Source organism: Formica exsecta, unplaced genomic scaffold (genome assembly GCF_003651465.1).
Source record: "Formica exsecta isolate Colony F162 unplaced genomic scaffold, ASM365146v1 scaffold21, whole genome shotgun sequence".
NCBI lineage: Eukaryota > Metazoa > Arthropoda > Insecta > Hymenoptera > Formicidae > Formica > Formica exsecta.
Genome location: NW_021849398.1, coordinates 575,672 through 589,952, shown reverse-complemented (window position 1 = coordinate 589,952; position 14,281 = coordinate 575,672). Strand labels below are relative to the sequence as shown.

Genomic DNA, 14,281 nt, shown 5'->3' with positions numbered 1-14,281 from the left:
TAAAAGGAAAGCTTGCAATTCTCATATAATGAGAAGTGCTTATAAAGTAGGTGGCAACAGTAAGAAAAAAATGCTATGTTTAGTCTCATTTTGAGACCAAAGAAAATCAGCAAACAAGAGCATTGTAGAGATAAGCTTCTGATTATCAGATAGAGATGCAAAGTCACTGAGCCATTTGCTAACGTAAAGTGTAGAGAACGGTAATGCTGTAATACACAGCAGAGGATTAAAAAATACAGACATAGATGACAGCGAGTGGACTGTGTCTGTTCTTTATTATTAAGAATATAGACATCCAGTCCTGTGCACTATATGTAGCCTGATACAGGATGATTGAGAGTATTAAAGAAATATTATTTATACTTCGTACATTCTACGATGCAAAGTTTTATCAAGCAAGGAAATTTTTATACCAAAAACTGATTATCAAGAAAATTTTTAATTAGTTTGGCTATTTGTAATACGATCTGTAATGAAAAAAAGTCGCGCGCGCGATCTTCTTAAAAAGATCTGTATTTCTAATGTATACTTCGTACATTCTACGATGCAAAGTTTTATCAAGCAAGGAAATTTTTATACCAAAAACTGATTATCAAGAAAATTTTTAATTAGTTTGGCTATTTGTAATACGATCTGTAATGAAAAAAAGTCGCGCGCGCGCGCGATCTTCTTACAAAGATCTGTATTTCTAATCGGACATAATGCAAATTCATAAACCAACCATTGTCATTAATATTTATATATCGATTGTGTTTTCACGCAAAAAGTTTTTTTTAGGTCTTCTAGAATTATATATAAAAATTGTCATATATATTGTAATATCGTCAAATTCTATATTTTACATTCACACGTTCACATTTTTTTTAGAAATATATATAGTACGACATATATATACGTGTAAATCTTAAAAATATCATTGTTACATATATGTTATTGAGTTATATATTTGAAATTAAATATCACTCACCACATATCCGCATGTTTTAATTGTATTTCCTCTCTCTGTAATTGATGCTTCACTTTATTGCCTTATTTCCGTTACATCCTAGAAATTTATTCTCGTTTTATAACACGATTTTTTTCATATCGAAATAATGAAAAATTTGTATCCGAGATATATATTTTCGAAACTCAACTAAAAAACACACGAGATTATAATTATTTGTAATGACCGCAATGCACTACATCTACGCGCTTCAAATCTATTAAGATTTGCATGAAGGCAGCAATCAACAATCCTTTACAAATATCAGACGCGTCATTGGTCAGTTCAGGCCGATTTCTGTGTACATGCTGATCTATGATTGGTGCATACGCGTCAACGCGGCTGCGCAAGTTTCTCCGGATTATTGCCGCTGTCAAGTCAGAGGACGGCCGACGCGCATGCGCAAGGCATGTTTTGAATTTGAACAAAGTTTAACGAGCGTTCAACGTGTCCCACGTCGCACCGAAGATCGTCGAGTCGATGATATTGTGCGTGCATGTGCGTTGATGTGTATGTTAACAAGTGTACGTGTTGTTCAAATGCGGCGGTAAGACCTGTGTTTTTCATTAGATTGTTAAGGATATCATTCACAATGTCGGACAGCATTAAAGTGGCCATCAAAGTTAGACCGCTCATCAAGCGAGAGAAGGACGAGAATTTGCCAATGCAATGGATGGTTCAAGGAAACAACATTGTGACTACCGATGTAGAATTGAGGAAGCGAGGCGACGGTGGATTTCAGTTTGGTACGAAACTTCAAATGCAAATATGAAATATATGTTCAAAATATATATCCCATTTACTTATTTTGATATAATTTGCTAAAAAATCTCGTGATGTATCGACGTATCAGGTTGGATTTTTTCTAGTTGCACTTTCTGCATCAATTTCCGTTTTTCATCTTTCCGTTTTTTTTTTTTTTTTTATAATATCCACCGAAGATCGTCGAGTCGATGATATTGTGCGTGCATGTGCGTTGATGTGTATGTTAACAAGTGTACGTGTTGTTCAAATGCGGCGGTAAGACCTGTGTTTTTCATTAGATTGTTAAGGATATCATTCACAATGTCGGACAGCATTAAAGTGGCCATCAAAGTTAGACCGCTCATCAAGCGAGAGAAGGACGAGAATTTGCCAATGCAATGGATGGTTCAAGGAAACAACATTGTGACTACCGATGTAGAATTGAGGAAGCGAGGCGACGGTGGATTTCAGTTTGGTACGAAACTTCAAATGCAAATATGAAATATATGTTCAAAATATATATCCCATTTACTTATTTTGATATAATTTGCTAAAAAATCTCGTGATGTATCGACGTATCAGGTTGGATTTTTTCTAGTTGCACTTTCTGCATCAATTTCCTTTTTCCGTTTTTTTTTTTTTTTTTTTTTTTTTATAATATCCGAATATGTATTTATTTCATTTTAGATGCAGGAAATGTAGAATAGAATGCAATAAAGAAAAACATCTGTTGTATTAATCTATCAATTAACATGTCGAAATTATAATTTGCACTTGATAAACCAGTTTTTATCTTTATTAAAGACTCGCCACATCTCTTATTTAGATTGATCCATTTAATCTTGCAGATCATATTTTTGACATAAACGCCAGTAACAATGATGTGTTTAATAATATCGTAAGGCCTATCGTTGACGCTGCTGTAAGTGGATTTAATGGCACAGTGTTTGCTTATGGACAGACAAGTTCTGGCAAAACGTATACTATGATGGGCACACCAGAGGAACTTGGCATAATACCTTTGGCTGTCGAATATATGTTTGATGCTATAGCTAATACTTCTGGACGAGAGTTTTTATTGAGGTTGAGATTTGTTTTCTTTTTTTCTGCTATAGTCTTATTCAAAGTGAGATAGTTTTTTAATTTTTATAGGTTATATTATATTACAATAAAATAACATCTTTACTCAAATTTTAATCAGCAGGACTGAGAGATCCTGATTTTTAACTTACCAGATAATTGTTCTAATATTGAACTCTCTATTCTGCTTCCTTGATATATTTATTAAGATAAAAGAATAATTTTTTAAAATCTGAATTAAAAATATTTTATGAAAAGATTATAGCACTTTTTATTTAATTTTTTAGAGTATCTTACTTAGAGATTTATAATGAAAAAGTCAATGATCTTTTAAGTAAAAGCTCAATAGATCTAAAAATACATGAAGACATAAATGGTCAAGTATTTGTGAAATGTAAAGAAGAGGTCACAAATTGTCCAGAGAAAGTTTTGTCCATGATGAATAAAGGTAATAAACACAGAAGAATAGGTGAAACAAACATGAATGAGCGAAGTAGCAGGAGCCATACAATATTCAGAATTGTAAGAATGCCAATTTTCTCTTTAATTTTTTAAATTAATTTCTTACAATTTCTCTAAAATTTTTTAAGATTGTCAGATGATATACATCTATATCTATGTAGTATATGCATATTGTCAATTTAAAATAGTTGTAAAAAAATTATATGCTGTCGTAGACAATCGAAAGTCGAGAAGCTAGTGCCGGCTCAGATGATGCAATACAAGTATCGCAATTAAATATGGTAGATCTTGCTGGTTCAGAGAGAGCACGGCAAACAGGAGCTACAGGAGAACGTTTTAAGGAGGGACGCCATATTAATTTATCTCTTTCCACATTGGCATTAGTAATAAAGCAGTTGAGTGAGTCGCAAGACTGTCAAAAGTATATAAATTTTCGAGATAGCAAACTAACGAGGCTACTACAAGCATCTTTGGGTGGCAATGCAATGACTGCGATAATATGCGCAGTGACGCCAGCTGCTTTCGACGAAACTCAATGCACATTGTCGTTAGTATTTTTAGTGTTTTTGTTTCTTAAATGACTTGTAACATAAGTATAGCATATTTTGTGCAATGTCAAATATATTTAATTTTAATGTATAGATTCGCGTCTAGAGCTCGAAATATAAGAAATAAGCCTGAACTGAACGAAGTTATGTCAGATGGTGTACTTTTAAAACGTTACGCAAAACAAATTGATAAATTACATGCAGAAATAGAGGTGAGTGTATATTATTATAAATATCTAAAAATCTTTCATTACTTTATTATATAAAAGATGTAGAAATATGTTGATATTTCTCAACAAATTTTAGATATATAAGTCATTCCTTATACACATTACAAAATGATAAAAGATCTATTAACTTATACGTAATCACAAATTTATTTCTTCAGAGAATGAAAGAACAAACTCGATCGACTGATTTTCAAGAAATGGAATCTAAAATGCAAGAAAAAGATCATGCTAATAAGTGTCTGAAAGAACGTATTAGATTATTGCAAACTCGAATAGTTCATGGTGATAATTGCAACAACACTGAATCATTCAAGCATAAAGAAAAAAGAAGACAGACTTGGGGTGGCTCTGCCAGAACAAAACAGGAAAATCCATTTCAAATATGCACGAATTTGTCACCAATCAAAGAGATATCACCTTTGAAATTGTATAGCAGAAAGATGGCTGATGTTGTGGATATATGTAGGTTTTGTTAACTTTTATATGATTCAAACAAAATGCTTTAAAAAGTTGAAAATTTAAGTTAAAACTATTTATGTATATTCTTACAGCATTGCACCCATCTCATCCCATAGCTCTTGCTGATTTTGAGCTGGACATTATAAATAATGAAGTGGATTGTGAGGAAGAAATGGAAAGCGATGAAGATACCTTTACTATATATCGAAAGCGAAATCATGTGAAATTTACAGATGATGTAATTATTTATAAATCGCCGCCTATGAATTATAACGATCGTGACATCTCATCTGAGAAAACTGATGTGTCCATACAAACTGAAGGGTAATAATAATATGGAACAATTAATTTGTTTATTTAATATATATTTAGTTCATAATTAGTTTTTTTAATCGTTCTCTCTCTCCTGTTATTTATAAATAGTAATCTGTCTCCTGATACACCAAAGAAGACTTTACAGAACAGATTTTGCATCTTGACAGAAGAATATTTACAACTTCAAGAGTTTACAACCTTAGAGAAGCAACTATTTATTGAAGATTATTCTTCCAAGATTAAAGAATATCTTGCAAAAATTTCAATGTTAGAAAAGCAGATGGAAATTATAGCATCTGATAAGGAAAGTTATGAACATATAGCATCTGAAAATCGTCAAAAATTAACTGCTGCTGAATCGCGTTACATTTCGGCAGAAGATAAATTAAATATGCAAGCAGCAGAATTACAAAGGATACCAGATTTAGAAAAGAAAATCGCACAATTGTCTGTACAAGAAATAGAGATGCAAAACATTCCAGAATTACAAAAACAGATAGCTCTTCTTACAGCTGAAAAAGACGGGTACGAACATGTCGCTTCCGAATTACGAAAAAAGCTTAATGAAGCTGAACAATGCAAGATTATATTAGAAGACAAATTAGCAGTACAGAATGTAAAATTAGAAAGCTCACTTGAACAACCTTTGTTACAAAATGATAATATGCAGCAAGTAGAATTGGAAAATCAAATTACCACTATGGCATTCAAAAATAATGAATTGCAACATAAAATAACAGACCTTCAAAATAAGTTAACAGAAACAGAGTTATGCAAGAACTCAATGAAAGATAAATTGGACGAGCAGCAACAACATTTTCAAGATCTAGAAGAACGCATCAATAGTTTTATATCTGAAAAAAATGTATTCGAACATACCATTTTTGAAATGCGAAATAAATTGAAAGAAGCGGAAAAAGTCAATTTATCCATGCAGGATAAATTAAATGAACAACAAATTGAAATTCAGAAATTTCAAAATCAAGAGAAGCAGATTGAACAACTTGTTTCCAAGAACAATGAATTTAAACTTACCATTGGTGAACTGGAAGAGCAATTAATGGAAGCAGAAATAAGAAATAATACAGTGGAAGATAAGAATAATGAACATCAACAAGGTGCACATAAATTACACTTAGAAAAACAAATGCAGAATGTTGTAAAGGAAAAAATGGAATCTGAACGAATCAATGGCGAACTAAGAGATAAATTGAAAGAGATGGAATTAATGAATAGTTCAATGAAAAATCAACAAGAATTACGTGTACAACAAAAGACAGATGATTTAGAGAAACAAGTTGAAGATCTTGCAATTGAAAAAAATGAAATTGAAGGAATAGTTGCTGAATTGAAAGAAACAGAATTAATGAACAGTTCATTGAAAAATAATTTAAATAAATACGAAATAAACATATGCGAGCCTGATAGTCTAGATGAAAAATATATTATTTCCGAATTGCAAGAAAAATTGAAAGAAACAGAGTTATATAATAACTCAATGAAGGTGGAATTAAATGTACAACAGATAGAAGCACAGAAAATCATTGACGAGCAAAAGAAATGTATTGAGGACTTGAAAAAAAACGATAATGAAATTAATCATTTAAAAAGTCGCATAAATGATTTACAGGATTTCATTCAAGATATACAGAAAGAGAATGTATGCTTGAAAGAACAAGCATTAGCAAGATCGGTATCAGATCATGATTTAAGCAACGGTGACTTAAGCAACAGTGGTCATTCTTTGAAAGTTATGGAGGATTTGTCCACTACAAGGATATCCTTAGACGATAGTGCTAAATTATCATCAGATCTCGTTTTAAAAACTCGAGAATTAGAAATAAAACACGATGTGCAAAGTTTGAAGGCAGATATAGGAAACTTACACGAAACTATTTATTTATTAACAACAGAGAATAGTGATTTAGCGAATAAATTGTCAGCAGAAAAAGAATGTGCCGAAAAATCGTCTACTCAATTTCAACAAACGATTGACGAACTTTATGCGCGAAACTCAAAGATAATAGATGAAAAACTTGAGTTACAGAATAATTTGGCAATTCTCAACGAACAAATGGATATCTTACGCTCGAGGATGCCCGAAGTGAACTCAAACGAAGAGCAGATAATTCTTAGATATGAAGAACAAATCAGCGCACTTACAGCAAAAAATACAGAATTATTATCTAATGTTACAAATACAATGAAAGAGATTGAAATGTTAAAAGAGAGTAAATCACTTTTGTATGAACATGATTGTACGTACAAGGATGAATTAACTGATCTTATAGCAAAACATAAATATTTGACAACTGAAAACAATGAACTTTCAACTGATCTAATGGATAAAATCGAAGAGAATGATGGATTAAAAGAAGAATGCGATATTTTAAAAAATAAACTAGAATTATTATTATTGGAACAACATGACAAAGACATTGGTAATGATAATAAAGAACAATTGAGAATGGAAAATACTTTGTTGAAAACCGAACTAGTAGAACTGAAAGCTAATATAAAAATGTTAACCAAAGAGAAATCGAAAATATCTAATCAGTTAATGGAGACCATGGAAGATTTGGATAATGAGCGAAAAATCAATTCTTGCAATAATACTTTGCAATTATCCACATTTAATAACTCTTTAACGATGAACGATACAATGGATATATCTATAAAAGATGACAATGTTGAAGCAAAAATCTCACATTTGCAAGAAGAAGTTAATCGTCTTAAGCTTTTGAATAGAAAGCTCAGCGATCTAAAATTAGGTGCTTGTACTCAGTGTGCCCATCTGCAGGAAATGACTGAAAATCAAAGAATGCTGAAACTCGAAGTGAAGGCTCTCACTCACAGACTAGAGGATTCGCAAAGAAAGTTTAAACGTGAGTTTGCAAAAAGCGATTCGCTTATTTTAAAAGCTAAGGAGGACATAAATATAAGCATATGTAATTCATCTCTTAATGCTAGTTTTCTGGAAAATATGAATGTTAGTCATGTTGAAGAAAAACTTCAATCTCTACATAACAAATTACAAATTTTGGAAGAGAATCATGATAAATTATCAGATTTGTATAAAGAAAAATGTAATGAAATCGAAGAATTACAAAATAGCAGTGTTACGGATTCGTCGCCGAATAAAGTTTATAATATGAATACTAGCGTTAAGAAATCTCCAAGCAAAACTACGAGACTAGAAAATATGGCAAAAGATATAAACCATTTGCAAAATGACTTTGAGAAAATAAAGGAAGAAACTGCGAGGTTAAAAAAAAATCTTAGCAAATTTATTAATGAAAAAGACTCTCTACTGGATGAAATTAAAACGTTGAAAATTGTTAATGAAAAATTACTGCAAAAGATGTCAGAAAATGAATTGTTGTATTTAGAAAAAACAGACATCCTTGAAAATGAGGCAAGAGATATGACCAAAAAGTTGCAGGAATTTTCAGTGAAATGTAAAGAAATTGAAGATGCAAAACTCGTTGTTGAAACTGATGTAGAATTCCTGAAAGTAGATAAAACGGAAAAAGAACGAACAATAAACGAATTACGCCAAAGTCTCTCCTGTTTACAACAAGAGTTGGATTTAACAAAAAGAGAGAAAGAAAACTTTAACAGCAACAATCTTTTGGAGCAAGAGTATGAGAAGAAACTGGAATCGTTAAAATCAATGAATGTAGAATTGACTAATTCTAAAGCAACTATCTCTCAAAAATTTGCTAATTATTGTAAAGAATCGGAAAATAGATTTACAGAATTAAATGAAAAAATAAACAAATACACTTCCGAAAACGATTATTTAAAACAGGAATTGATTAAGCTGCGCGACATAGAAAATAAATTTGAGACGATGAGAAACGAGTATCAATCCAAATCTCACCAAGATAAGACGTTAGTCGACGATAATAAAAAGCTCAAGAATGTATTAAACAATATTTCCAAAAATATTATTAAAGAGATTAAGTCTCTCAAACCAAAACTTGATGCTGAGGAATTTCTGGATAAATCGGCGGATGAGCTGTTTCAGATATTTTTACAAACAATCTTAGTAAAAGAAGAAGAGATAGTAAAGACTATGCGAGATAACTTTAATAAAGAGAAGCAAAAACTTGAGGATGATAAACGACAGAGCGTGGACGCAGAGAAACGTACAACATTGTGGGCCAAAGAATTGGAGAGTGAGATAGAAAAACTTCAAGGAGATTTGTCCCAACGAGAAGCTGTGTCTGATGGATTGCAAAAAGAGGTTGCGCGTTTGGAGCAGCTTTTAGGAGATAATAATCGCGACCGAGATACATTGAAAGAAAAGATTAGTCTGCTCGAGATGGATCTCAATAATTTACAAATTGAATTTAATAAATATTCCAAGATGGACACGGAGAATGAAGAAGTCATTAATATTGCTCAACAACGGGAGAGACAAGCGCAAGAAACAATCAGGAATAAAGAAGCCGAATTTCAGATAAAGTTGAGATCGGAGAAAGAAACGTATACTAAACGAATAGAAGATCTCGCATGTACAATAGAATCGTTAAAAACGAAAAATATGGAATTGACAGGCAACATCGAAGGGCTCGAAGCTAATCAAGAGCAATTGAAGAATATTATCGATCTGAAAAACAACGAATTAATGAAAAGTAATCAAATTATACATAAAATGCAGATCGAATTGGCACAACTCACAGAAATTTACAACGAACTAAATTGTGAATTGGAAAAGAAAAACTTGCGTGTCGCGGAAATTACGGAACTTTTAAAAACTAAATGCGACGATCTTACAGAATATAAAGCTAGGCTGGATACAATTGTGTCGGAGAATACCTTCCTGAAACAACAAATCGGCGAACGAAAAGTCAATGTAGAGCAATATAGAATGGAGATTGAGACACTGAAGATGGAAAACAAGAAAGAGATAGATGCGATTAAAGATAAATTAAATTTCGAGGAATTAAAGAGTATCGAATTGAACAAACAAATAGCCGAATTAAATAAGAAGAACGCTGCTTTGACGGAAGAAATAAATACCTTGAGGGACGATTATGCGACAGTGCAACATAAGTGCATTACATTAGAGAAAAGAATCAGAAATAGTACGAGTAAGATTCAAGCGGAGGAACAAATGGAAGAATTGAAGGACTTGAATAGATCTTTGCGAAATAATTTGGATGGTGCTAGTAATCGGATAACAGAGCTACAAGATGCCAAAGCTGAATTGATGAAGCAATTGATTACTCTAAACAGTCAATATGATGCTGCGTGTAAGGATAATCAAGAATTAAGAGAGATATTGTCATCACATAGGTTCAAATATAACGATACATATGCAACTTGCGAAAAGTATGATACTTTACTACAGGAGAAAAACAAAATTGCTTTAGAATTAGAAGCGATAAAAGTTGAATTGGATCAAAAGAACAGAGAAATCAAGGATTATATTAGCAAGATGAAGGAATTAACCGAAAAGAATACGGAACTTGATCAAGAATCGGACGAGTTGGCTAAAGTTATTGGTCAGCACGATGCTGAAAATGCGAAGCTTGAAGACCAGCTTTGGTCATGTCGCATCGAAGGTGACGAGTTACGAGATAAGATTAAAACTCTCGAGAATAAAATTCAAGATCTTCAATCGCAATCCGTGTTGAAAACAGATGTATCCTCCGAGAGAGTCCAATCTCACAATGATGATTGTAGTTGTACGATATTGAAAAATAAGATACGTGAATTGCAAATGGAGGTTGTATCGAAAAACGGAAAGATCGCGACATTGGAGCTGCAAATACGGAGCGGAACTTTCCCTTATCAGGCCAAGTGTAAAGAATTGCAGGAGCATCTATCGGCACATAAAAATAAGGTATTAAATTATATTTCAATTATTATATAACTATTATTTTGATTATATTATAAACTATATAGATTCGATCGTAATTTGCTTTATAAATTGTACTATTTTTCTTTTGTACAGAATAGCGAACTTAAAGCAGAGATTAAACGACTTCAGATTGCCATGCTGCGTACAAGCGCAAAAGAATGCGAGGTATGCAAACAGAGACTTATAAATAGAAGAGATCAGATATGTCAAACAATGCCAAATAATACATTGCGATTTTGCGGTACGAGCAGTGGTATAATCGAAGTAAGTATAGCTTAATTTATACCGATATACTTTAATACGTACTAAATATTATACCGATCAATCACAACCATTCCATTCTTTAGAGGAAGACTTTAGAGAATGGCTATGATTGGCCAGTGTAATACTTAATACGCATTAAAGTATATCGGTGTAAACTAGTCCTATATGTCAGTGTCTTAGAGAGCTAAAACAGTCAATAGCATAGACATGTGAATATTATAAAATAAACATAAAGAAATATATACATAATTGTAGAATGTTTTTGATTTTATTTCGTTGTTAAAGTTCTATTGACTATCACTATATTATTGTCATAACTTTTATATTGTTTTACGTAATATGATTTTTTTACGCAGGATGAAATAAGAATAACAAAATTAGAAAAGGAAAAACAGTTCATGAAGGAAGTATGTCGTTCTCGATCGAAAACCATAAAGGAGCTTGAAAAGCAAATAGCGGAGTACGAAAAATTGTTGCAATTCACAAATTCATGATTACGAGAACTCGTATCTTATATCGTCATATATTTGACAAAATTTCTCTTTTATTGAAATAGTATTAGTATTATCTAATTGAAATAGTATATTTTTTAGTTTATTTATATTGTTTTAATAAAACAATAATTGGAACTTAAAGTTTGTACTGTAAGATAGAGTTTATAAAAGTATATAAAATGTGTAAATGTAAATATTACATCTTTAATTATAGGACATAATATTGATATATTTTTGTAATAGATATATGAAATTGATTAATTATATTTTATACTTTATATGACAATATAACACTTCGATTTTATATAAAACAATATTATATTTTTTTTACCAATTTTACATTTTTGAAGATAATATGATATCTGTGATATAAAATAATTAAATTTAACTTGACTAAGATATAGGATGTATGAAAGGATATACAAAAATTATGACCACTTATTACATGTACGTACATAATTTAAAAAGTAACAGTAATGTATTGTTAATTATTATAGTTCACAAATATTTAATTTTATACTACGACTTCTCAAATTTTACTTTCTTTGATTTATATTTTAACATATGCTTATGTGGTCTCTTTGTACCAATTTTTGTTTGAAACAGATCTGAAATAAAAAAATTAAATGTTATTACATTACAATTGAGTTAAATATTTTTAACTTATTTACAAAATATTAGCATTCAATACATATTTACCTTTATCAGGTTCTTCTCCTACTTCTTCACGATAATACTGCACATCATCATCTTTTTCCAATTTACTCTCTGCGGTAGATTCCTTTGCAATTTTTTGTAACAACATGTCACTTTCCCTTTTTTTCTGAATTCCCTTGAACGATTTCTCTTTGTGTTCTTCTTTTTGTATTTCCTTCTTCCTTTTATTCTCTTCTTGTATTCTTTTTCTTTTTTCCTTCAATTTTTGCTTCTTTTCCCTCATTTTCTTTATCGCAAGTTTTTCTTCTTCTGTTTTATGTATAAACTCATGGAAAAGTATTTCACCATCGAGAAGTCCATTTTCTACTTTGATCAACTAAAATATATTTAACAAAAGGGTTAATGTGTGTGTGTTCAAAAACATGGGGTAAATATCTATACAAATTTATTGTAATATTAGCTTTGATTAATTCTTTAACCTGTAGAGTTATTCTTGGTCCCAATTCGTATAATCTAATCGCGCTCTTAGAATTAGTATGATTCCCCCTTGAAGATAATTTTTGTGATAAGGTAACATGACTAGTTTCATCATCTTCTGCTTCACTTTCAGACATGGTCGGTTTTGTTAAAAAGTCCGAGATATCTTGACATTTAGATAAATTTGGTATTTTTGCTTGTACTAATTTCTTAACACCTCTTGATAAACCTGTAGGTACAACCTTGATCGCATAATGTCTAAAGTCGATGGTTTTCGATGTTGTATTGTAATTTAAACATACACAACGACGAATCGTGCTCAAATTAATCTGTAAGAATATTTGTCAAATAAACTGTTTTCTTGATTTTAATTATATTTTACAATACTTACAGTTGTTAAATTTATGGTTGGAAACATGTTTTGGAATGTAGAGGCTATAAGTTTTAATTGCATGCCTTCCCCACTAAAATTATTTAAAATCACCAATGGAGCATTTTTATAGGCCTCTTCATATACCATTTGTTTCTTTAACATAGATATTACATCTCGTGCCAGGGAAAAACTTTGTATTTTAAAAGTAAGAGTGGGCCCTCTAGGCACTCTATAACAATAATTAATAGTTATATTGTTTTGAATAATCATAGCTCTAGAAAATTATCAATAAAATTTATAAAAGATAAATACAATACCTGCAAAGCTTGAGATACATTCCTAGCTCCGTTTTTGTAAATATACATATGTGACTGATATGAAAAATGCCCGCAACAGAGACAAAGTCTTTAATAGTGTTTTTCTTCCGAATCTTTAAGGATGAAGCTGTAAAGGGTTCCATAACTCTGCGAAAATCTTTAGTAAGCTCCACAATGTGTTCTCCTGGCAAGCCACGATGAAATACGAAGGAATGAGGTGCTTGCACTAACTCTTCCTTTTCCCCCACGTTTATTTGCTTATTTCGCTTAACGCAACGACCCTATATAAAAATTATGTGTTAATAAAAAAAATTCTAAACTATTCTGAATATATTAACCTCTACATCAACAAATTATTTTTTTGATCACATGGTTATTGTTAGATACATAACCTATACACAAATGTTCAATAACGTTTATATTATATAACGTTTTTATTGTGAACATAATTAAATTATAAATTTATATTAATTATGATTATAAGTTTGACAAATAACGAAAATATACCTTTTTACGACCCATTTTCTCTTCTTCTTTTTTTGGATTAGAGTGTCAATTCAATTTGAAAAAGTTGTATAGCCCCACGCACCACACCGTTTTTGATCCATAATAATGAATCTAGCACGGACATGCACCAACCAACTGTTTTACCGCGGCACCGAAAAGTGATTCTGGCCATGTAGTTTCGCCGGCTCTAAAATGGATCCAGGTGGCGCTACTATACTAGCTAGAAAAAGCGTCTTATGAGAAAGACGTGGTACTCTATTTCTATTATGCTATTTTGCTATTATGGGTGCTATATAACTTCTTCAAATTGAATTGACACTCTTTAATAAAAAAAAAAAAAAAAAAGAAAAAATGGATCGTAAAAAGGCATATTTTTGTTATTTGTCAAACTTATAATCATAATTAATATAAATGTATAATTTAATTATGTTCACAATAAAAACGTTATATAATATAAACGTTATTGAACATTTGTGTATAGGTTATGTATCTAACAA

The 14,281-nt window shown here is 31.2% G+C and overlaps 2 protein-coding genes across 7 annotated transcripts; one reads left to right on the top strand and one right to left on the bottom strand.

The window, feature by feature from the left end:
• The first annotated feature begins 1,409 nt into the window (after positions 1-1,409).
• LOC115234989 (kinesin-related protein 4-like) lies at positions 1,410-11,490 on the top strand. 6 transcript variants are annotated; one of them, XM_029806457.1, is made up of 11 exons: positions 1,413-1,483; positions 1,556-1,731; positions 2,578-2,812; positions 3,097-3,331; positions 3,487-3,818; positions 3,914-4,031; positions 4,208-4,511; positions 4,601-4,832; positions 4,932-10,677; positions 10,789-10,959; positions 11,316-11,490. In XM_029806457.1, exons 2-11 carry the CDS (start codon positions 1,578-1,580, stop codon positions 11,451-11,453), a joined length of 7,665 nt encoding a protein of 2,554 aa, XP_029662317.1. In that variant the 5' UTR covers positions 1,413-1,483; positions 1,556-1,577; the 3' UTR covers positions 11,454-11,490. The 6 variants fall into 6 exon arrangements, with proteins under 6 accessions (XP_029662313.1, XP_029662317.1, XP_029662315.1 ...); XM_029806455.1 differs by having other exon boundaries at positions 1,434-1,473; XM_029806456.1 differs by lacking the exons at positions 1,413-1,483; positions 1,556-1,731 and adding exons at positions 1,920-1,956; positions 2,029-2,204.
• LOC115234994 (protein Peter pan) lies at positions 11,212-13,799 on the bottom strand. The gene is made up of 6 exons (XM_029806464.1): positions 13,785-13,799; positions 13,278-13,558; positions 12,979-13,189; positions 12,590-12,916; positions 12,153-12,486; positions 11,212-12,061 (listed from the first exon to the last, which is right to left on the bottom strand). Exons 1-6 carry the CDS (start codon positions 13,797-13,799, stop codon positions 11,973-11,975), a joined length of 1,257 nt encoding a protein of 418 aa, XP_029662324.1. The 3' UTR covers positions 11,212-11,972.
• Between the last annotated feature and the right edge of the window lie 482 nt (positions 13,800-14,281).

Coding starts and splice junctions, on each gene's coding strand:
- LOC115234994 (XM_029806464.1), bottom strand. Junction 13,190..13,277: donor ATGTATCTCAAGCTTTGCAG/GTATTGTATTTA, acceptor TTATTGTTATAG/AGTGCCTAGAGGGCCCACTC. Junction 12,917..12,978: donor CAACCATAAATTTAACAACT/GTAAGTATTGTA, acceptor ATATTCTTACAG/ATTAATTTGAGCACGATTCG.
- LOC115234989 (XM_029806453.1), top strand. CDS start 1,482: ATGTGCGTTGATGTGTATGTTAACAAGTGTACGTGTTGTTCAAATGCG. Junction 4,512..4,600: donor GGCTGATGTTGTGGATATAT/GTAGGTTTTGTT, acceptor ATATTCTTACAG/CATTGCACCCATCTCATCCC. Junction 10,678..10,788: donor TATCGGCACATAAAAATAAG/GTATTAAATTAT, acceptor TCTTTTGTACAG/AATAGCGAACTTAAAGCAGA.